Source organism: Patagioenas fasciata, chromosome 5 (genome assembly GCF_037038585.1).
Source record: "Patagioenas fasciata isolate bPatFas1 chromosome 5, bPatFas1.hap1, whole genome shotgun sequence".
Classification (NCBI taxonomy): Eukaryota; Metazoa; Chordata; class Aves; order Columbiformes; family Columbidae; genus Patagioenas; species Patagioenas fasciata.
The window spans coordinates 11,817,637-11,842,215 of NC_092524.1; the positions used below are offsets into that span (position 1 = coordinate 11,817,637).

At 39.0% G+C, this 24,579-nt stretch overlaps 1 protein-coding gene across 7 annotated transcripts in view; it reads left to right on the forward strand.

The window, feature by feature from the left end:
* Positions 1-24,579, forward strand: part of DENND5A (DENN domain containing 5A) — a 73,081-nt gene that overhangs the window by 35,794 nt on the left and 12,708 nt on the right. For 2 of the 7 annotated variants that reach the window (XM_071808912.1, XM_071808913.1), the window contains 12 exons: positions 4,759-5,076; positions 7,223-7,438; positions 8,364-8,598; positions 9,056-9,206; positions 9,768-9,861; positions 11,841-11,948; positions 12,955-13,086; positions 14,718-14,870; positions 15,663-15,767; positions 18,001-18,085; positions 20,628-20,712; positions 21,725-21,853. In XM_071808912.1, the coding sequence (XP_071665013.1) occupies positions 4,759-5,076; positions 7,223-7,438; positions 8,364-8,598; positions 9,056-9,206; positions 9,768-9,861; positions 11,841-11,948; positions 12,955-13,086; positions 14,718-14,870; positions 15,663-15,767; positions 18,001-18,085; positions 20,628-20,712; positions 21,725-21,853 (1,811 nt within the window). Of the gene's footprint in view, positions 1-4,758; positions 5,077-7,222; positions 7,439-8,363; positions 8,599-9,055; positions 9,207-9,767; positions 9,862-11,427; positions 11,807-11,840; positions 11,949-12,954; positions 13,087-14,717; positions 14,871-15,662; positions 15,768-18,000; positions 18,086-20,627; positions 20,713-21,724; positions 21,854-24,579 lie in introns of those variants that run through there. The other 5 variants (XM_065838312.2, XM_065838313.2, XM_071808914.1 and 2 more) reach the window with 4 other exon arrangements.

Genomic DNA, 24,579 nt, shown 5'->3' on the forward strand with positions numbered 1-24,579 from the left:
AAGTAGCATCTCATTAAAAAACCCCTTGTTTTTAATGAAGTGATCCCAAGGGTCTTGGTCAATAGCTTTCTCTTTTCTAAAAGTTGAAAGATTTGGAAAGCTAAAATCCTGTTCTCTGCTAATATAAGACAGAGGTATATTCTCAGTATTTTTATTTCAACCATTAAAAAGATGCTAAATCTTAACAAAGTCTGTGGGTTTTTTTTTTTCTGTGTTGTTTTAGAAGATAAGAAAGATCACTTGAAAAGCCTTTCTTCCTCTCGATGCCAACACATTTAGACCAGACTGACCAAGATAATTATTTTGAAAGATAATCACTGCTTTGTATGCATTCTCAGGCGATCTGCTGGTGTGATAGAACCTTGATAATGCTGCACATTTATTGACAGACTTCAGTTTTATGTTTGCCTGTATTTCAGTGTTAAACAGACACTTGAGGAATTAAATTTGTGTGTCTGAAAGCTGCAGCTCTAAGTTGTTTTCAGTCATAAATTCTAGGTTGGCCGGAAGACCAGTAGCGCTGAGAATAAACACAAAGGGCCGTCATTTGTGTACAGGAATGGCCCAGGAGCATCCTTTAGCGTTTAGGACCACTGTGAACACACTTCCCGCAAGCAGCCATGTGTATAAATTTGCATATCCATGTTTTCTGTGTGTTACTTAGGTAGTTACTTGCAAGGTTGGGACCTGATGCACAAAGATGATACATGCTGTAAATGAATGGTTTTTAGTTTTTCAATGCTGTATTCAAGTAGAAGCCTTAACTCAGAACCATGTTTCAGTCTGACTGTTTAGGAGGGGATGTGAAAACCTGTATGTGAGCTGCACTTTGAGCACCTGGGCTGTGCAGAGAATCCAAGTAGTGGTGATTGTGCTGTCAGAACTGACTGTTCCGAATTGATGTGGGCATCTATTTGCATACTATGTAACTATGTATTAATGTTTAAAATAATATTTTTTTCTTTAGGATGTCAGTGGGGTAGGGAACTTATTATTAGTGAATGTTAATTCCTCATTTAGACATCCTTTTGAAAGAACCAAAATAGTTTCCTTCTATATTTTTAAATAGAGCTGAAAGGAAGGATATGGGCTTGATGCAGGCCTTGCTAGTTCTGTGTTGGGGTTTGTCCCTTATTGTGCTTGAGGTCAAACTAAAGAATTGCAATTGTGCTCTGGCTTTGGAATTGATGGGTGTAGTCCAGCCCCACTGAGCCAATGGAAACTTGTGCTGTTGACCTCAGGGGACCAGGCTTTGGCATCAGACACATGAACACTGACTGACTTGCATCCACATTTATAAGGTTTGTGAGACTTTCACCTGGACACCCTGTTCTTTGTGATGATAAAAGTTTATGGGAAAGACAAGTTTTTAAATTAGGATGTGACGTCCTTGTTGCTTAGTGTAGTGTCTCAGGAGAACACTTTGTGTCCTGATGTTATGTGTCCTCTCTTGTAACAATCTGCTATTTAAGTGGTGTGTAACTATTTGGGGTTTTCTTTTGACCAGAAATAGATACCTCCCCAACGAATAAAAGAATATTTAGCTGTTCTGGAGACTGACATACCAAGTGGCTAATTTAAGGATGCTCTTTGAGTTGTATATCTGCTTATACATGTTGCTAAGTATGTTGTCTTTGTATCATTTTCCTTTTGTATGTGCAAACTGATGGTCAGTGTGTCCATAGAGGCTGACATACAGAGCTGTCAGCTGGTCACTGCTCACTCTGCTGTGCTGACTCCAGAAACAAAACAAGTAAAACTTTGTGATCAAAGACCTCCTTTGTTTTTCTACTTCGTGTACTTGCCCACCATGCAAAATGCTTTGGATGGCGATGATTTCATTAAAAATAAGTTCAATTTAATTTCTCTTGTTTTTTAAGGGAGGGGACCCCTCTATCCGTACCGGTATTCCTTTTTGTTGGATCTGTAGTGTAGCAGTATTGTGAGACTTACTGTTATGGTGTCTGTTACTGGTGGTTTATTTACTTGGGATTTCAGTTTTACAGAAAAATGTTGGTTTGGGACCTCTAGAAGGGTGTGTGAAGTGAGGTGTCTTTGCTATTTCTGTTCCCTGCGTAACATGGCTTTTTCAGATAAGTACTTATGTGGCTCTTGAGAATGAGCTCAGTCTCCCTAAGTTAAGGGAGGCTAAAGCCATCTGCTGAATCTCCTTTGCTTATGCTGCTCTAGGTAGTCCTTGATGTTGTGACTTCTTAGCCAGGCACTGAATAAGTGTAGACTGTCCCCAGAAATCAGCTCAGATACTTAGAAGCAATTTTAACAAGTATTAAATTTGGCTTTTTCTTCACTGGCAAGGAGTTTATTTTCAGTGCGAAGCCTAGAATCTCTATATTATAAGGTTAACATTTGGTTGCTTTTTGGCCAAGCACTTTTTAGGTACAACCAAACTTAGCCAAGAGTGATGTTTTCTGCAGAATCTGTAATAAGGTAAAATAATCCAAAAAAGAAGGAAAGTTGAATGACATTGATTAAAGAGAGATTTAAAAGTAGTACAATTGAACTGCATGAAGAGTTTCTTAATCAGTCCGTCCTGCTATTTTGCAGACAGCTTGTGACAAATTCAAGGTGTTTTGTTTTTCCCTCAGCACTGATTGGGAAGCATTGTGCGTAGTTTCAGGGCTTTATTTCTCTCATGTCTTGATAAGTAAGAGCTCACTTGACTTCTAATCATCACACAACCCTATGTATAGTGGAAGTCTTGAAGTTCCTGAATTCAGATGGTAACTTGAAACATGAGAATTCTCGTGTCCATAGTGTCTCTTTGTGCTGCATGCTGCTTTGAAGGAGAAGCAGATGCATCTGCATCTAAACAATGACAGCCACCCTGTTTAAAATATAAAAACTTTTCCTAGGGTGCACCAGAAGCTATTTCAAAATCAAGGTCTTACTACTTCTTATTGACCTTGGATTCTTTTGCAACACCTGATTCAACTTGTGATTTCATTTACAGTGAAGGATCTATACAAGAGCTACTAAACTGCTTTATATGCATTCCTTTGAGCATAAGAAATCAATCCAAGTACTGAAATGCTAAAACATCACAAAATGGAGAACTGGAATTCTTCTGCTTTACTTTTGTAACTATGGGTAATATTGTGACAGAGTAAAACTGGACTTTTTTGTGCAAAGCTCTGTGCAGATCTAGTGTAATATGTCCAGTACAATTTTATTTTTTTAAAATTTTAATGTTGAAGTTCAAGAAATTAAACACAACAGATGCTTGTGTTTTAAGGAGCTGACATCCTAACTCTCTTCTGTAGAAATGCCAAGAGAGCTAAATCTGTCACAAGTATTAAATTTCAGTTTTCATAACACTTCAAATGAAGAGATCTCATCAGGCACAGTTTTTCCTGGTCTACCTATGATCAAAATCCTGCTGCAAATACTTTGTCCTTACTGATGTGTCCCTGCTTGTGTGCATTGCTCTGGTTTCTGGAGTCATCTGTCATTCATTAATTCAGTGTGAGGTTAATCTCTTTTCTTTCTTTCCGTCCCCTTTCCCCCCTTTCTTTCCGTCCCCTTTCCCCCCTTTCTTTCCGTCCCCTTTCCCCCCTTTCTTTCCGTCCCCTTTCCCCCCTTTCTTTCCGTCCCCTTTCCCCCCTTTCTTTCCGTCCCCTTTCCCCCCTTTCTTTCCGTCCCCTTTCCCCCCTTTCTTTCCGTCCCCTTTCCCCCCTTTCTTTCCGTCCCCTTTCCCCCCTTTCTTTCCGTCCCCTTTCCCCCCTTTCTTTCCGTCCCCTTCCTTCCTTCCTTCCGTCCTTCCGTCCTTCCGTCCGTCCTTCCGTCCTTCCTTCCGTCCTTCCTTCCGTCCTTCCGTCCTTCCTTCCGTCCTTCCTTCCGTCCTTCCTTCCGTCCTTCCGTCCGTCCTTCCGTCCGTCCTTCCGTCCGTCCTTCCGTCCTTCCGTCCGTCCTTCCGTCCTTCCGTCCGTCCTTCCGTCCTTCCGTCCTTCCTTCCTTCCTTCCTTCCTTCCGTCCTTCCTTCCTTCCGTCCTTCCTTCCTTCCGTCCTTCCTTCCGTCCTTCCTTGATGTATGTAATTATGTAATGTTGTGAAACCATTTGATACGGAGTTTGCAATGCAGAAGCTGAAAGGGGAAACCCGCCTCACCAAATATAGGGTGAGGTAAATCCTTGAAAGGTGTGTAGCTTCTTTTGATGTTGCTGTGAAAGCTGCATGAGTGGTTTTCCCTCTTCCCATTTTTTCACTTGGAAACTAATTCAAGGCATTACATTAGTTCTCAAGTTGCTTACAAAACAAGATGATATTGATATTGCAGAAGCTGCAATAAAGCTATACCTTTTAGAATGGAATTTGCCAAATGTCTTAGAGGAGCAGGCTGATAATCAGAGCAACAAGCAGTCACGTGTTTACATATGCATATGTATAAAATAGCATTACAAATATCTTGTAATTAAAATCTAGCTGTATGTGTATGAAAAAATTCATGCATCTGTACCTAATATATGCTACAATCATTTTCCTACCGAGTAAATGACTTTAAAATGCATCTTGTTTCTTGTTTACCTCTTTGAAAGACCTGGAAAATGTGGCCTGGTGCTGCTTTCTTCAAAGCCAACCAACCAGTTCCGTTATGGTTGGGGCGAATATGTTTTACAAAAGAACCAAACAAATGCAAATGTATTTGAATCTTCTAACAAGCACAAAACCCAAAGATTAATATGATGTTAGCCTTGTGTTTAGTGATATTGTAATGGTATCCTGTTGTAAATTAAATCCCAGGCTAACCTGTGCTTTGTGGATGTAGACAACCATTTCATCGAGCTGCCAGAAGACTTACCCCAGTTCCCAAATAAACTCGAGTTCATTCAGGAAATTTCAGAGATACTAACAGCTTTTGGAATTCCACCTGAGGGAAACCTTCACTGCAGTGAAAGTGCCTCCAAGATGAAGAGCCTCAGAGCCTGTGACCTGGTTTCTGATAAAAGAAATGGGAACATAGCAGGATCGCCTTTGAATTCCTACGAACTGCTAAAGGAAAATGAGACTATTGCAAGACTCCAAGCACTTGTTAAAAGAACAGGCGTGAGTCTAGAAAAGGTAAGCTATGAAATTATCTACACTCTCGCTGGACCTGCAGTAGCAGGTGGTCTAAAGTCAAGGTCCAAAGACTCAGTTTGTCTGTCTTCACTAGAAATAACTCTGTTAATGTGTTTGCAAACCTTGTGAACATCTGTAGAGACAAAGGCAAGCTTGGGGGAGAGAGAGGAAGTGGGGTTAAACCCCACAGTATGTAGGGAAACCTTTACCTGTCTTCCAAGTGCTTTGTTGCCAAGATAATGTGTTCAAAAACACACCTTGCTTTGTTTATTCTTGGTTTTAAGATTTATTCTAAATGCACACCACTTTCAAAAACTGACATCCAGATAATCCTGAAGATGAAATCCACTCTTGGTTTCTGTAGGTGTCTTTATTTCTCATTGTGTATAGAATAGGTATAATTTTGCTTGTAGAATAAATCATATTCTTGCCGTAGGGATACTGTGATGCTTTTTTCTGGTAGATGTTCTAAAGTGCATTAGTGATTCCCAGCAAGTGAATGTGCACAGCTCATGGCCACCCTGGTTGGATTTTTTGGGCAACCTGAATTGGGGAAAAGAAGTGATGGTGCTTTTGAATAAAATGTATTACCTGAAAGACCACTGTGGCTTTTTTTAGCTTTTGTGGCTGGAGTGGAGATTTTCTCAGCAAAGGTTTTATTTCTTGCATGATTAAATTATCTTGACCAGTTCTTCATTGCTGAGTCTGATTCCAACCTGTGTGACTGTAACTTGGGCTACAGGTGGGGCCAAAGAGAGAGAACTTGTGTGACCTGCAGCAGGCTGGGGAGGAGAGCTGCTTCCTGGGGAGGGGCTGCAGGGGGGTTACAAGAAGTGTTTCGTTACTAGACAGGATTAGATGCTCAAATCAACTGTGTTCCTCTTCTCAGGTGTTTCTTTTGCATTATTTTCTTCTTGTTCAGGGGAAAATTGGTAAGAAGCTTTTGTTCTTTTGCTGAATGGATTGGGAATTGATGGGAAAAGTAGAGGTCTTTTTATTTATTGTTAGTTTCTGCACACACCTTATCTACTGTGTACTCTCTTCCATGGTAAAGTCCCATTTTACTAGCCTTTTTTTGTGATGATCGGAGTGTATAGATTATGACTGTCAGTTTTCTCAAATATGTAAATAAAAACCTGCTCAATGCCAAATAGCCAGTTAATGAGGAACGTATAGATGCCAAGGGCTACTGATGGGCTGCAGTGAGAAGAACTGACCGAATAGCAGAGCGTGTGGCTGCAGGGTGGCATTTAAAGCCACCCTTGGGCTGCTGCAACCGAGGTGCTTTAAGAAGCACGGGACAGCTGCAGTGACTGCATTGTTGTGCAGACATTGTAAACTCTAGGTATTATGCCTAATTATGAATCGCGCTACCTCTTAAAATAACTAATAAAAGCAAGAGGGTAGCAAATGTGTAATCAAATTAGTGTATGAATGCTTGTGGCTTTGATTTTTTTTCCAGATACTCAGTTCCTCTCAAAACTAATTATGAATTGAGTATCTGAATCTCTTATTGCTGTTTTCATAAACCCTAGGCCATGTATTAACTGAAAATGCATTTTATTTCGTTAAAGATCACTCTGGGCTGTGTAGTGATGAATTGTACATTATGCAATTAGGTTACCTAAGGACTTAGGTTGCAGGAAATCGGCTACTAGACATGCATAGTTTCTTTTTATTGTGCATTTTTGGCTTCCTTTGAAAGCTGGTATGTATTAAACTGTAAAAATACTAAACCTGGACTTGTATTACACCAGACAGAAAAATTTATCTGTCTAATATGCAGGAGCGGTGAAGCCTGCAAAAAACCCTATGCAGATAATTAAAGGGTAAAAGAAAGTAAATTAAGTATGTGGCATAACTGAGCATGTATATGGTTATTATCTATCCTTTTTTAATTTAAAACATATCCAGTGAAACCAGTAGTAAAGTAGTTTATGGCGTATTGAAATTAGAACTTTTGTAGACAAAGGTTTCTTTCTAGATTTTTTTATGTTGCTGTTTTATTACAGTGTTTGAAACTGCATATTTCTGTATTGGGATGTTGACTTGAGTAGCAGCTGAATGGCAGTTTAAGGTCTTGTATACCTAGAATAACTGAAAAAGCAACAATACAAATTTTTTGTGTGTTCCCTTACTTTCTCAGTTGGAGGTGCGAGAGGAGACCGGTAGCAAAAAGGATCTTAAAATTCAGTGTGATGAAGAAGAATTCAAAATCTACCAATTGAACATTCAAATCCGTGAAGTTTTTGCCAACCGCTTTACACAAATGTTTGCAGATTATGAAGTATTTGTCATTCAACCCAGTCAGGACAAGGAATCTTGGTTTACAAACAGGGAACAGATGCAAAACTTTGATAAAGTAAGTTTTAATAAGAAAATATGTCAATGTAAAAAGTAAACCAGTATTCAAACCTAAGACTTTGTTTATTGGGCCATAAAATGGAAAACAGTATTGTCAAAATAATTATTTCTTTATCAAATTTCAGTGTTCCCCAAAAAAGTCACGTCTTGTATAATATATGGAAAAATATATACAGATGCACACTTAGAGAGATAAAGATACTTCTTTAAGGATACTGTAGAAAAAATCAGTTTGCTGTAGAAAAGTAGCTTAGAAAACCTCGCTTCATGCATAACCTCTACATTAAGGTTAAGTATTACTAGTGAAAGTGATTTTTTTTGTTTTTAACCAGAGGAATTGCTGAGTATGTTAATGAATAAAGCCACAACCCCACATAACACTTACATACATGTGTGCCAAATGTATTCATAGCTTTTTTTCTGGGGAAACACACGACCCAGTTATTTACATTTTACTACTGTCCTCTTTACCGGAGATCAGATATTTGTCAGCAGCATAGCTCATGTGGATGAAGATTATGTTGCAGCACTGCCTGCTAAAACGCTAATCTGATTCCCATCAAATCATATGAGAAGATTCCCATCAAATTTGTGAGGTCTGAGCCCAGCTGGAAGTACATAATATCCACACTTGCAGTGCTGTTGTTGTAGTTTGCTGGGATTCTGTGGAAATTTTTAGAAAATTAAGGAAATGCTAAAATCATGGTTTAATTATTGTACTGTGTATTATAGATTGTCGTGAAACTGAAGATTTTTTATATGCTGCCTGTTTCAGAGATAGAGTTGGTGTATATAATAAAAGCAGGAGTTAAGTGGCACCAAAACGCTCTTTAATACATCTGTGATTAGAAAAATTGGTACTTCTGGTGGATGCATCTCTCTCTGTGGACTCCCAAACACTCTTATCTCTTCTTGTCTGTTAGGCGTCTTTCTTGTCAGACCAGCCTGAACCTTACTTGCCTTTCCTCTCAAGATTCCTGGAGACCCAAATGTTTGCATCTTTTATTGACAATAAGATAATGTGCCATGATGAAGATGATAAAGACCCTGTTTTGAGAGTATTTGATTCTAGAGTGGATAAGATTAGGTTACTAAACGTTAGGACGCCGACTCTACGCACATCTATGTATCAAAAGTGCACAACCATTGATGAGGCTGGTAAGAGCAATAAACCATTTTCTTGACACTTACGAAAGTACAACGAGACAGTGCTGTTTGTTGTAGACATTAGGTTGAAGTTAAGTAGTAATTCATGCTTTGAAATCCCCTGAAAATAGACCAAAAAAGCTGAAACTTAAAGCTTAAGTGGGGAACTAAGTGTTATATAGGAAGCTGAGAAGTGAGATGAAATTCATGTAAAGTATAATTGAACTGAGTTGTATTCCTGCGTGGTTTGTCTGAAAAATGTTTAAGCTTAAGAAGATAAACACTTTTCACATTTGACGGGAGTTCTTTGATGTTTAATACACTCTTGTAGTAGTGTACCTGTTGGGGTCAGTTAGAAACTTCCACATCCTCTCTTAAATTTGAGATCCGCTTTTAGTTGGGGAAGTGTGATTATAGATGTATGTCCAATTAAGACATCTTTAAAAAATTAACTTTCTTACTATTTCAGAGAAATCTATTGAATTAAGGCTAGCAAAAATAGATCACACTGCAGTCCACCCACACTTGCTGGACATGAAAATTGGACAAGGGAAATATGAGCTTGGATTTTTTCCCAAGCTTCAGTCTGATGTTTTATCCACCGGACCAGCAAGCAACAAGTGAGTAAGCTGGGACAACAGGTGCTGGATGTTGGCAAGATCTATAGAATTGTACTAGAGCAGAGATACTAGAAGGCAATTCATTATATTTTTTTTTAATTGTAAGAACAATTATTATTATTATTTTTCCCTTCCCCCCCCGCTTCTTTTAAATCTGGACTTCCAAAAGCAGATTATGTTTGAGGTTATAGCTGATGTACTTTGAGTTACTTATAATTACTGTTGATATAAAAGCAGATCTTCTTATTGGATCTCAGTTAAGAGGTAGCAAATATTACAGAATATCTCCTTATAAAAACTTTGAAGGAAGAAGAAAAAGGTGTAAATTGTAACTGGGTATCATAAAAGAGTGGAAAAATACAAAGCAAGTGTATATAATTTTCTGAAATCCCTTGGTTACCCAATGTTGGATCCTTCTACAGAGATTCTTTGTGTATATTTGCAGCTGCGCTTTGATGTAATTGATGTCAACATGTTCAATATACAATAAGTATTTCGCCCATTGTTACCGCCCTTAACCTAACTCTTGACATTTGCTTGATAATATTCTTCCATCTGTAGGTGGACAAAAAGAAATGCTCCTGCCCAGTGGAGGCGGAAGGACAGACAGAAGCAGCACACAGAGCACCTGCGTCTTGACAATGATCAGAGAGAGGTGAAAATTGTTCAACTATAGAGATTTTATTTTCCCTAATTGCCCAAGTGCTGCTTTGTAACATTTATGAAATGTCTAGAGAGTTACTTGCAGTCCACCTCTACTCTCCCTTACGTGTATTTAATAGAAATGAAGTTCCTGGTCCTTAGCAGACCAAAAATACTTATTTTGCTTGTTCTAAAAGTTATACCATTTTTACCCCCTGCATAGGACAGAATTGTTTCACCCCTGCATAGGAAAGTTCCCTGAAAATGTCATGAAACACTTTAAGGTGTTTTTTGTTTTTAAAAAAGGGGATAAGGGGAAGGTGGGAATTAGTCTTAGCAGTTTTTAACCATCTCTTTCCTGTCTCTAAATAACTTTGTCATCCTGAGCTGCTTTTGTGTATTTGATGGAGGAAAGGTGACCACCTCCAGAGAGCGATTAATTTAATCCTAAAATCAGAAGCATTGCCTCTTGGAGATGCCAGTTTCTCCTCTATAGACCATAAAAGAAGTCTTAAGGTGGTAAATTGACACACATCCTCATGCTGAGGTGGGAATGTGACCCCACCTGTATTAGTCAGGTTTGTGTCTGTTTTTACACAGCACAGACTGATGCTGATTTATCCCCCTTCTGAACGGATAACTTCTCTCCCCAGTGCTTCTACAGCTGACACAGTTATTCTTTGTAGTGGAGGGATTTTGAAAGATCTGGATGATGTTTACTAATTACAGTACAGCTTCTGATTCACATGATACAGGCTGAAAACTGTTACACCAAGTGTTGATTTATGAGTAATTCCAAAAATAATCTGCTTTAGAATATCAGAACTCATGTATTTTGTTTCTGAACTGCAAAGCTTTAATTTTGTTTAAATGTGTGTTGTTCATTGAGGACAATATTCTTTTACCTTATGAAATGTCTTCAGAAAAGCTTCATGTGGAATTTTACAGTAGTCTTGTGTCTGTTAGGATAGTGTTGTCAAAATCAAGTCTCTTTTGTCTGTCTAGTTCATTGTTTTATGGTAGCAGTGAGTTTAGTTGCCTTTCTATTGCACTCATTTCCAGAATTTTCTCACCGATTTGTTAAAATTTTCTTGAAGTGTGATCTGTATTATCCATAACCATGTAGTAGAAGAATGTCTGCATAATAAAAAAAGCTACGAGTAGTTTCTGGCTTTGTCATGTTCCGTATGCTCAGATCACTCCTAAAGTACCTTTTACTTAGAAGTAAAAAATAGTTTATTTGTATCCTCATTATTGCTTTTAATAATTATGATGTTTAGGACATGTAAACTTTTGATATTTCAATTAGGTGACTACAAAGGCAGAAGTCTACCTCTAGTCTCTGGGTTTTTTTGTGTGTTTTGTAGCTGACTCTTCACAAGTTGACTGTCCTATAGATTATTCTATAGAGATTATCCTATTTGCCACATGAGGCAAATAATTTCTGAGGAATAAAGATCACAAATATGTGCTCAGGTGAGGGTACCAACTGCCAGGATAATCTGTGCTGGTGTTTTAGGGTTTTATGCTGTACCTTGTTGAGTACCTAACACTGATTGGACATTGACCCCTCTCCCAGGTGAACCAGAGACTTTCCTGTTAAGTCTGAAAGAACGGGGAGGGAGCCCTTCTGAGATGAACACTGAGCATCAGGCTGAGCAGGAGGCAGTGATTTCAAAGTACAGTGTTGTGAGTTTTAGACGAATTGAAGGTTTGGGGCAGCTAACAGAAAATCTCTGACATTGAGACTTAGTGGCTTTTAAATTTGCAAATATTTGTGCCCAGTGGAGGGCAGAGTTTACACCAATCCAATGACTGAACACTTCATTACTTATTTATTTTTATGTTGAATGCTTGGAAGTTCTGCATTGTATTATGTCTTCACTTTCTTCCTTTTCTGTTTTGCATGCTTGCTTTTGTTACTTCATATGTGCTTACTGCTTTCACTTTACATGATCTGCTTGGCTTTTTGCTACCAACTTGTCCTGCCAGCACCTGGACTTTTCCGTGTCAGAGCTTCAGTTGCAGTTATGTTTAGACTGGGACCAGCATGATTGGCCCTTCATGCCCTCTATAAAATCTGTGTCAGAGCGTTATCTGGTATGTCCAATGCACAATATGACTCTAATCATAGTTCTGGATAAAGATGCATAATTTAATGTATACGTCATAGCTCTTTACTGCAAGGCTGATGGAGAAGCTGTGGTTTTCCCTCTCTGCAAAGATCATATGTTTCATAAATCTGTCTCTTCACTAATTTTTCAGTTGGTTATTATTCAGTGTAAGCTAGAGAAGCTACCTATTAATTAATCTGAAATATGTGCTAATCCTGAGTATTCTGTCAGTGCCTGTACAGGACTTTATCACTTATTTATAGCTAGCTGTGCCCCAATCAGTCATTGATCACCTGACTTTCAAAACATTAGTCATGTTATTCTTGTCTCTGAGGTGAAAACACTGGCAAGTCCTTGATGGCAGTAACAGGAACAGAAAAGCTCTTTCAAGTATAGTGAGTTCAAGACATGATTTTGCTCAAAAATGCAGATGGTTCACAGTCGAGAGCTGTTAGTAGCATTTTGCAGCAGCTTCCTGAAAGACTGGGAGGGTGGGTAAGAAACAGGAGATCTGTGGGCATGCAGGGCATATCATAGACTTCAGATGTTGTGAAGCTTCAGGCAAAGTTTTCTTGCAGTCCCCATGTAGACCACTGTGCCCTTTCAATAGTCTCCGTCTGGGTAATTATTACAAACGTAGATTTTATATGAAAAAATAACAGGACCGTTCAGAGTGGTGGAGGGAGTAATTGAATCTCTATGCATCTAAATATCCTTGGCAGTTTGTATTGTGTTTTTGTTATTCAGCAATGTGTGTTGTAACGCTAGATAGACAACGTGAACGGGGATTTGACCTCCAGTGAAATAGTAGCTTAAGTGTCTCAGCCCAATGTAACGCTGGATAAAAAAGGGACCTTTTCTGAAAGAGGATGCAGTCCTTTCCTCTTTGTTGTACAGGGGTGGGTTACAAAGATAAATTTACCATTTTCTCTTGGCAAAGTAGTCTCACTTGCACTTTTATCTGTATTTGTCAATTTTCTACCTGAATACAGAAGTATATCCAAGAAGCCAGGAATCTGGGCAGCACTATTCGGCAGCCCAAACTGTCTAACCTCTCCCCATCGGTAATTGCACAGACAAACTGGAAGTTTGTAGAAGGCTTGTTGAAGGAATGCCGAAATAAGGTAATACAGAGAATAATTCTGTTCTCTTGCACCTCATATCCATCCTTTATGGACCATTTTGTGGCCAGTACATTTGAACCACCCTCTTCTGCCATCTGTTTCTGCTTTATCCACACAGTAGTTTTGCATGATATCTGTATAAAGACTTTTGCGTGGCAGTGAGAAATTAATGAAGAGATAATGTATTTAGAAATTCTGTAAGGAGTGGAAACTTTATCAAGCAGATTTATGATAGAGAATGTGAAATGATAGAAAAAGCTTTAATATTCTGATGGATCTTTATCATCCCACTGCCCATGTCTATTATAGCGTATTTCAGTTATCACTAATGAGACTATACTACTTCAACAAGAGTGACTATTCCAAAAGAGGAGGTTGTGGTGAAAATGCAGGAACTTTTCTCATAACTAAAGAGAGTGAGTTAACAAACTTCTGAAACCTAAGTTTTCAAGCACTTAACAAAGAAATTTGGCATTAGTTTGTACATCTGCTTCACCAGTATATATTTGACAATAACATTTAATTCAAATGAACATAATGTTCATACTAACACTAAAAGAGAATAATTATCAAGTAGGCACATTCTTGCCTGAAGTCAGTGGAGGTAATATGGGAATTGCATACAACTTTTTGTAGAACCATGTTTAGTATATGCATCTACTGCTGATTTCAGTTTAGTTTTCTGTATGTATGAAACTGTCCAATAATCCCCTTCTCTTAATAGAGGCAAATGACAGTGAAAGTCCTTGAGACTTGGCTATTTCACTGGGGGAAGGCAACTCTAGGGAATGTGGTGTTAGCAGAGAGAGAAATTACCAGGGGAGGTGAGGAGGAGAAGAAGCTAGAGACTAACTTGGAGTTCTTAATCTCAAGACTGTGCTTAGGTGCCTAAGGGAGTATTACTCATTTGAGAGCTACTCTAGAATAGCAACAAAGATGCAAAAATGTGTAAGAGATGAGCAGGACTGATTCCCTAGTCATTTTTCTGTCGAGGTAGCTGTATGATGAATATATTGTGACTGGGAGACTGCTGTAAGAGTTGGTGAGATCTTTGTTGACCAGTATGAGATTGTGCATGATTTAGGAGAATGTGGCTTATCAGGAAACTCAAGAGATGCACTCCAGAATGGGTTTGATTTAAATGCAAATACCCTTCTGACAGAACAGGGTCTCACAGGAATGACATGTCCGCCTGCTACCTGGAAGCACTTGTGCATGTTCACCTCCCCTGGGAGGAGGTGAACACAATATCCCAGTCCAGCACTCCCCAGGCTTTAAAAACACCCGAGACCTGTGTTGCAGGGCCTCGCTGCCAGGCCTCCAGCTTGTCAATGTGTGGCCTGCTGTTCCCTTTATTGGGGTAACTCTGTGGAGGCTTATGTGCCCATTTGCAAGCCTTGTTAGAGAGACAGGAGAGGCTGTGAAGTGATCAACACTGGTGCTGCCATGGCCTGAAAAACAGGGATAAAAGAAATGCAGTCCTGCACTGACTTCAGAAATATTGCATACATCCAGTTATTCTGCCACATCTTTGCTATTGTGTCCTTCTTTGTTGGTCATTTGAAAAGTGTAAGTCATCTTGGAAGTTCCTGTGGAAAGAATTAACTCTTGTTTGCCTTGTCCTTTTTGAGACCAAGAGGATGTTGGTTGAAAAAATGGGTCGAGAAGCTGTGGAGCTAGGTCACGGTGAAGTGAATATCACAGGTGTAGAAGAGAATACCCTGATAGCCAGTCTGTGTGACCTCTTAGAAAGGATATGGAGCCACGGTCTGCAAGTCAAACAGGTGAGGAACACACATTCCTGTATGTTGCAGAGTGCACTTTCCTACAGTCATGTTAAGCTCTTCCTCTCTTTGCTTTCAGAGGGTACCTGTTTTGTGTATATAGATGTGTTAAATACTTGTGTGTCTGTCTCCCCGGCCTTTGTTATGTCAGTTACTGGCCCCTTGTTGTCTCTGCTATTTTGCTCTGGTGTATGTGCAAGTGCACATGTAGATGTGTTCCACAGATGACTTCTTGGAAGACGAGTGTTGTTTGTTTTTTTTTTACAGGATGGTAAATAAAACTATTTACTCTTGTTGTTGAAGTTGCATAGGCTATAAGGCAGCACATGCTAAAGATGCTGTCAATGGGATATGGGGCATTTGTTTTCACAAAGGCTAATTTAGTTTTTAAGAGTAAAACCATTGCTATTTTAGTTCTTCCTGAATGATGTAGGAATAGTTAAGTGATGTTACAAGACCACTAGTTAGAGGTGTTGTTCTTCATATGAAATTAATAATTGTTGTGCTGTTCTGTTTGGAGTCACTTGTGGGACTAGGTGGAGTTTGGAAGGCATTTGCCTTCTCCTTTGTACAGAGGAATAGCAAGAACAGTGATGGTTATAACTTCTATTTTTTTTAAAAAAAAGAATGTGCAGAATAAATGTATGTAATCCAGAAAACTGTAATTCAGTATCTCTGTTCCCAGCACCCAAGCGCCAGTGTTTAAATCTGCTGTCCTTCAAACTATATAGCAGTTCTCTATGTGAAGATTTATCATGTGATTCTCTCCCTTCCCTCTTGTATATCACTTAGGATAGAAGCTGTTCTGCTTTCGTCTTAGAAGACAGAGCATCACTATACTCTGCTTCAACTCAGATTTGGGCCTTTCAGACCACCAGACGGCCAACCCTCCATAAGGTTAATGCTTTGATTGATTGCAGATGTTGGCAAACAGTGCTGAATGGTGGAATAAATACAGTGGTGGAATATAATAGAGGCCTGATGGAGGAAGTGCAATGTATCTCATGATCTGCAGTGAAAAAGAAAAAAAAAAGCACAACCAATTCTCTGTGTGCTTTGGCCTTTATTAAATATGCAAAAGCCTGCTGTTTTATACATTGATTTTATTTTTCAATAATGAGCCAAGGAGGACTCTTCTTTCTCAGTTAACCATGGTAATGAGGATTACTTTCCTTCCGTTGATCCCTGCTTTTACCTTTTCCCTGCTGATGAGCCCTGATAGTCCTACATTAGCTACCTACTGATTCTTCGGTGTGCACAGCAAATCCACACCTTCCTTTGGCCAGAGCGATGCAAGGAGAGTTGTTGGATGTAGAGTCTAATGACTGAAGTAGCCTGAACTTTCAGGAGGCCTTAGTTATTCCCTTGCCCATTCACTGTCCCACTGCTTTCCTTAGGCTGTTTTCCTTTCCCTTATAGATACAGCTTGCATCATCATTGCTATTTGGTGAAGTTAAAGGAGAGTAACATGATAGTAAAGGAAGCAGGCAGATAGATGCTGCATGAGTTCTTACATTCATCATGATTGTTGACATCTATTTGCTGCAGGATCCTTTGTTTGTTGCTTAATGTGATCTGTTGCGGTTCTCCTTGCCATGGCAACCAGTCGCTGAGCACTAGACTGTGTGTGCATGTGTGTTTATTGAGAGAAATCCCACCTTGGATGTGACTGTTCCATGGTTGATATTTTTCATGCTCTCTTTTTTATGTTTTTATAAGACTTGCTGTTTTGGCTTTTGGTGTTGTATCTGTCACATACACACATGAGGCATTGAGCTTCTCTGGATTTTTTTTATATCTTCACCACTGAATGCATATTTTAATAAATTTCTCTCAACACAGTTGTTACAGACACTCTAGGCTTTATCTTCTGGAGGCATACAACTTCTGGAATAATCCCTTATTAGTTCTTTATGTCAACTGTAGTGAGCTTCAGGATTGAGGTGTTTAGAAATGTTTAAATATAGTTTAAAAACAAAAATGCAGGGTTGAACCATAACTACTGCACTTCTAGGCAGGCACAGACGTGGTTTTAAATGGCACTGATGGTGTTGAGTTGACAGCTGTAACTTCACAGTCATGGTTTCTTTCTGCACAAAGTTGTAAATAAAAATATGGCTTCTATGATATGACTGCTTTTCTGAAATGCAGAATTGCTAAATCTGTACTGCAATTTCAAGTTAATATAATAATTTGAGGAAGATGATAAGTAATACTAATTAATTTCCTCTGTAAGTAATTCCAGTTAATGTGCTGGAGAGCCCCTGTTCACTTACTGCTGCCTTTCTGTGGCTTTACAAGCTTTTGATTTATCGTGCAGAATATTTTAGGATGAATACAAAAATATTTTTAGTTTCCTAGTGAAAGATTTCCTCCCTCTGCTTTAAGCCACCAGAAGTTTAAGCAAGCAACATAATGAGCAAGGTGCACCTTTTAACATCATTTGATGGATTTATCCACATCCCAAATTTTAACTTTTGAATTGGTTATATAATGTGTAGTGCTGGAGTATTCTTGCTGAAAAGCTTTTGTTTTCCTGCTTGTGTTTTGGGTTGTCTTTTCATACTGTGTGTGTGATTATCCAAGTTCTTTGCCTGATTACACTGAGGGGGATTTTTTTTGGTTGTGGAAACCAACAGCGTGCACCTACAGCCCTGAATTACCCTGAAGGGAACAGCTGCACAAGACTTGCTCTGGGCGTAAGATGGTTTACTCAGGCTGGCTTAATATCCCTGTTATTTCACTGCTGAAGAGGCAGGGAGGGAAAGACATGTTGTACAGGTTACAGCCTCAAACTTAGAACTCTACTTGTACCTAGTGTTTTACAAGCTTTTAAATGTTTTCTTGTCATGTTAACAAACTATAAGAAATGAAGTTCAATTGACTTTCTCCTGTTACGAGAATCATTAAATCCCAGTAGTTTGACTCATGCTTTTCTTTTTTAACCTCTTTACAGCTCCTGAGCACCACCAACTTATCTAATTTTTGGTTTTTTACCAATGACTTTGTAGGATGAAACACATTTAAAGCAAGTTTTTGTTATGGCTGATACTTTCAATGATGATTTAAACTTTTTTTTTTAATTCAGCTGATAGCAATTTCTTTAACTATTTCTTTTTCTTAATTTTAGGGAAAGTCTGCTTTGTGGTCTCATCTGCTACACTACCTAGAAAACAGACAGAGAAAAGCTACATCAGGCAGCTTCAGTACCTCAGGTAAGACTGGCTTCTGCTGGCAGAAGATGATAAAAAACTGCCTGCAAATGTGCATGATGGTGAGATTGTTTCCTTGGAAATACCCTTCACTCAGTGTAACTGAATCAAGTATTCTATCCGGTACAGAATTAATATGAACCTGGTGGATTGTCTCAATATATTTTGTGAAAAATAAGCTTGTTTGGATTCAACCCACTTGTTTTGGTCTGGTATCTGACAACTGCGGTAAACAGATACCAGAATTGTCTGATGTTTCCAAGATAGAATTTAAAATGGATTGCTCCAACATACTGTTCTCCATGTGACACATAGTCACTTTATGACTGGCAAAGCATATTATGTTATGGATGGGGGTGGTGAAGAAGTACAAGCCTATAAAATTGTGCTGTACATCCTATAGTTTTGCATCCTCTCTTGAAAAACAACTAAACAGTAGACTTATTGTTAAAAAGAAAAAGACATTTTAAAGAATACAAAAAACACTGAAGAAACATTTTAATTTTTGTTATATCAAGTGTTGCAGGAAAAATAATTGCACATAAGATCCACTGATAACCTGTTTCTAAGGTTATTAGTGTAATTTTTAAACACTACGTCTTGAGTCTCATGGGGGCATACGGGATAACCTTGGAGAGAACAATGGGTTTAGGGAGGTGGTGGGTGTCTTTTTTTTTTAAAGTTCACAGAATCACAGAATGTCAGGGATTGGAAGGGACCTAAAAAGATCATCCAGTGCAATCCCCTGCCGGAGCAGGAACACCCAGATGAGGTTACACAGGAAGGTGTCCAGGCAGGTTTTGAATGCCTACAGAGAAGGAGACTCCACAACCTCCCTGGGCAGCCTGTTCTAGTGTTCCACAAACAAGAACAAAGGACTTGAAAAAACAGGGCCTACTTGTTGACCTTGGCCATACTGCACTTAAAGTTTCTGTGCTTATTTTGCACTTTCTACCATCACCTCAGCACAAGCGAGGTTGGCAAAGCCACAGAGTGGCTCTAACTTACACGTAGCCAGAGCCACTTTCCCAGCCTGTTTCAACTGCAGCCTCGCACATGGCAGGGCTGATGAGGCCTCACGGGTATGTGCTGCCCTGCCAGAAAGTCCTTCTGGGCAGAAGCAGGTTCCAGGGAGTGAATTTGCTTGTTTGGTAAATCTCGCTTGCAATAGGCCTAAACGCATTGTGCTTTCTTTCTACTAACCAAAGCGAAAGGGCTTCTTTCTTTGCGAGAACGGATGCAGCGGTAGTTTGCAGGTGGCCTGAACTGGCGGCTCACCTGGTGCTCTGCCCTTGTACTAATACTACTTCACCCAGCCACCCATCCCTGTATACTGTAGTTACTATTTTGAACCTCCTAAGTTAAAAATAAATAAATCAATAAAAGGGAGTAGCACTTTCCAGTATGGAATCACAGAATGTTAGGGATTGGAAGAGACCTCGAAAGATCATCCAGTCCAGTCCCCCTGCCGGAGCAGGAGCACCCAGATGAGGTTACACAGGAAGGTGTCCAGGCAGGTCTTGAATGCCTCCAGAGTAGGAGACTCCGCAACCTCCCTGGGCAGCCTGTTCCAGTGTCTGTCACCCTCACTGAGAAGAAGTTTCTTCTCAAATTTAAATGGAGCTTCCTGTGTTCCAGTTTATACCCATTGCCTCTTGTCCTCTCATTGGTTGTCACCGAGAAGAGCCTGGCTCCATCCTCGTGACACTCACCCTTTACATATTCATAAACATTAATGAGGTTACCCCTCAGTGTCCTCTTATCCAAGCTAAAGAGCCCCAGCTCCCTCAGCCTTTCCTCATAAGGGAGATGCTCCACTCCATCATCTTTGTTGCCCTGCGCTGGACTCTCTAACATGCACATGCTCCTGTAAGCATAAAAAAATAACACTTTTCAAATTTATTTTCAAAATTAAGGTCTCCTGAATATTACTTGGTCCGTAGTGTTTTTGCATATCAGACTGAAGTTACCATCATTTTTATGCTTTCTAACTTAGGATTGATGACAGGGACTGTATTTAATGTACAACTTGATTCTAGAGTGGATTTGAAAAATAAGAGTAATAGTATTGCTTAAACAACCCCAAAATATGCGGTTTTAAAAAGTAGAGATGTTACAAGAGTGTGCAAAGTGATAGATTAGTTAAACATATGACATGTGGTGTACTGAGTAAAACATGTTGAACACTGTTTTCTCGTGTCAACAATGCCAGTCAGTTTTACTATGTAGAAGGAAAAGAGTCTTTAGAAAATAATACTTGATTAGTATACATCTTAAGCCATTTGATGTCAAACCAATTTCAGCTGAATCTAAGCTCATTGATCTGTTAATGCGCAGTGAGTGCTGAGCTGCATAACTGTCTGTGTAGCATATTAAATTTTCATGTCATTTGAAGTGGAAATATGCCACAATATCTTCACAAAGCGGTGAGTGGTCAATAACGCAACAGTGCAAGTTGGTGTTAATTCATCTTCTTTTTTACTCTTGATTTAAAAACCTTTAGATGGATTTCTACTAACAAGAAATTCTGTTCTTCTGAGTCTAGGAATACTTCTTGATTCAGAAAGGAGAAAATCTGATACCAGTCCAGCCATGTCACCTCTTAGAATCTCTCTTGTCCAGGATATGAGGTGAGTTTAAACCATTATAACCAACACAGAAAACTTGTGAGATTTGCATACTTGTTGCTGTGTGTAGTGTGTACCGTGCGGAAAAGTCTGTTTCATATGTCAGGAGGAGTATGTGGGAAGGAACCTGCTGCACTCTTTAAAAGTATATACTGCAACCTTTTCATTGACCTTTACAGAAACATGTCTCATACTTAGGAGATTTTATGTTGTCACAGCTACTAGCTTAGAAATACCCTGACACAGTTTTCATCTTTTCGTAAGTGTTCTGTATTGTTTTGTTTCCACAGAGATGTAGGTGTAGCATATGTATTTTTCAGTCATCGCCAAGTTGGTTGCGTAGCTCTGAGCTCATTCTTGCTTCTCAGTGAAGAAAGCAGCTTAAATAACTTGTTATATCTAAAGATATCTAGCATGTTTTATCTAGCACGGAGCATTGTAGTGTGAATAAAACTGTAACTTCTCAATGCCCTCTTTTCAGTACATCCAAGAACAATATACAGAACTTGTACATTAACTTTGAAAGGATTTTTCTTTCCTCCATTTTCCTTACCAACATCTGATTTCTTCAGCCGGGAGGAATGAACTGAGGATTTTCAAGGGACATGCTTGTCCTTTCAAAATGTATCTTTTGTGTCTTGTATGCAAGAAAAGCTACTACTGAGCATGCAAAGACAGTATTTAATTTTCCGGAGCACTCAGCCATAAATATTGTAGTGATAAGGTTCAGAATAATTCTTACATCATGTGATGCAATGGGCCTGGTTTAGAATTTTGTAAATAGGGCACTGCATTGCAGATTTTTCCTTTTCAGGCTCTTATTCTTTTTCAGCTAGATACGCAAGGAATTAAGATACTGCTGAATATTAAGGTGATAATGCCCCTTTTTCCAGTAGTTTGTCCGATATTTTGCATTCTTGGCAAAATTCCTTCTTTAGCCTACGTTGGTTCAACAGAACTGTCACACTTTGAAAATACTGAGCATTGTCTTTGTTTTATTTTTGTTTCTTTTCAGGCATATCCAGAACATTAGTGAGATCAAAACAGATGTTGGCAAGGCCAGAGCCTGGGTTCGCCTCTCCATGGAAAAGAAGTTGCTCTCTAGGCATTTAAAACAGCTGCTTTCAGATCATGAACTCACAAAGTAAGATGGTTTATCTTGGGCAAAGCTTTTAAAAATTAAGCCTGTTTAGTTGTTTGACCAAGAAGTGCCTATTCTTCCATCTGCTCAGCAGTGTGCGAAAGGCATAGAACAAACCTTCCGTGCGTGTCTCTGCCTGTGTATGAGCTATTTGGGAGTTGTGGTTCAATGCTGGGATTTTTCAGATACAGAATAAGTGTTGTCAGTGTAGACTATGTGTGACTTTGATGGGAAATCTTCAAAATTTACTAGGGATTAAATGAAATAGGGTGTAAGTCCAAACACCACTACTTTACTGAGTCAAGTTTTATCTTGGCCCCCTTTCTGTAACTGTGTGGGATATTTTCTTTTCCTTTGATTGTTTGTATGTTTTCACAATGTATGACAAAGTCAAGCTTAAGTCCTTGTATGCAGTTCTGTCATGATATGAAGAGTGTGAAGGCACAACCAGATGTGCTTATGTGGTTCTTGTCAGTGTGTCTCAAAGGGACTATTCCTTAGCTTCTCACTTCTCTCTCCAGATCTGAAACTTTCTTGTAACTCCTTTCAGTGCCAAGTGAAATAATGCAGTTGAAAGAAACTTCTGGTGTGGTTTAACAGAGTAGATGAATGGTGTACATGCAGTACCTTGAAGGTGACTAGGAAGACTGTGATGATCAGTTCTTGCATTTCATTTTGGGGCAGAAAGCTCAAGATGAGATCTGGTGATCTTTTGAAATCTTCCATCTAAATCTCTCTGAGCATGATTGTCTACATGCCTAGATCAAAATGACAGTGTCCCAGCTTTCTTTGTCCTTTCTACACAGTAAAGTTTTTGCATTTATAGCCTGCTTAAGAACATAGGTGAATTGCTTTCGTAATAGTAAAATGTTTGCTATTGCAATCAATTTTTTGTTTTTATTACTTTTTCTGAACATTTCAAAATATGTGACTTTCAATTCCTTGTATATGAAGTCATAAATAAATTATGAAAAACCTAACCATTGAGACCCAAAACACTATTTGAAGAGTAGTTGTCCTATAGGAAGAAAATGGGAGAAGGATATGAAGTGGGTGGGGAGGGGCATGTGAGTGAAAACTGTGGACTTAAACCTGGAGAGAGTTCCAAATATCGCCGGCTTAAACTCTTGTCAAAAGTGGTAGTGCTTCTTCTAAGTACACATCTTGAAATACAAAAGGAGAAATGGTCAGCGCAAGGGCCTATTTACTTAGTGATGTCCACAGCACATATGCATTTTATTATCTTTGTAAACATAAATAATTGTTTTGTAAATAGTTGCACAAATCAGAGTACAGGCCATATTTAATACTGATTGTATTAGGAATAACAGTTTGAGGTTTATTTAGCATAACCTGTGCAGAAAAAAAAAAATATTGCTGATAAGGTTGTATATACAGTTAGCTCTGTGGAACTTAAAAGTTCTTTAGTATGGGCTGTACTAATTGTCATCAGCTTTAATTAAGACTTCTTTCTGGAGAAAGCTTAACCTCTGCTGTCTATTGTTCTTTTCCTCTCCTCCCACTCACACCACCTTCTAAGAAATTACAACCCTCCCTGAGTTTCCCAAACCCCAATTGTGAATTATTTGAGATTTGCCTTGTATTGAATTGTGTTGGACTTTCTGATGAAGCTGCAGCCTTCTGAGAATGAGCAAGAAAAATCTGAAGGACAGTGAGAACAGCTAATAAATCTGCCTGTGTCTCTACAGTGAAGTCAACAGTCCAGATCAGGTTAAATTTAGCAGTGCTTCTGCCTTGGAGAACAAGAAAAAACCCCCAACTTTCTTACCATTGACCAATGCACTTTTCATCTATCACACGTTCTGATTCTCTAGAACACAGTGAGACAGCAGCAAAAATATATTTAAAATAGAGGTGACAAGCAAAGGAGCAACTTACACAGGAATGACATCAATTCTTTGTAATCCTGTGTGCTTTGTGTTGCATGTTTAGATATCCTACTTGAAGAAAGGTATTCTAGGCAGCAGGGATTTAAAGTATGCTTCATTTGTTTTTAGAGGAAGCAGTGCCACATTCAGTGATGTACTGAAAGAAATTGTGTGACTTCTGCCATTGTACAATTATCATGGTTGTGTATTGTTCTTTTCTGAAGCAACTGTTAGATATTTTGATTAAACTCTTCATTTGGTATTTGCTAAAAAAATAAGAAAACTGAAACAAGTTTGGTTTCTTTCTAGTCTGCAAAGGGACTAGGGTTAGGAAACAGGAGGAGATCCCATAGCTTCACTCCCCTGAGACCTGTATGTGCACGAGTAAGCTGAGAAATCTTACATTTTGAAAAGGCAGGACAGCACATACCATTGTGGACAGGCTGTCTAAATATGTGGTTCAGATTGTTCAAACGAAACATGGACACAGTCACTCATGCGACCTTTGTGGGTTTGTTGCTCTCGTGGCTACAGGCTGGTTATGTTGATTTGAGGCTCATCAGTATCTTTATTTCCATTGAACATCTCCTGTCAGTCTCTAGTGTTATGTTTGTTATGTAAGTGAGAATATGTGTGTGTGAATCATCATTGATTTGTTTTGCAAATTTCTGGCTTGTGAGTCATTTGCAGACTTTTTTGGTAACTGATACCTGAAATGGAGGGGAGTTGTCAGCATGCCCTCCTGGCAGGAGCAACCTATCCATGGCTGTGTCAGCATTTCTAACACCTCATTCATGCATTCATGGTGTTTTGAATGTTCCTCTAGTGTCAGTTGGTTTT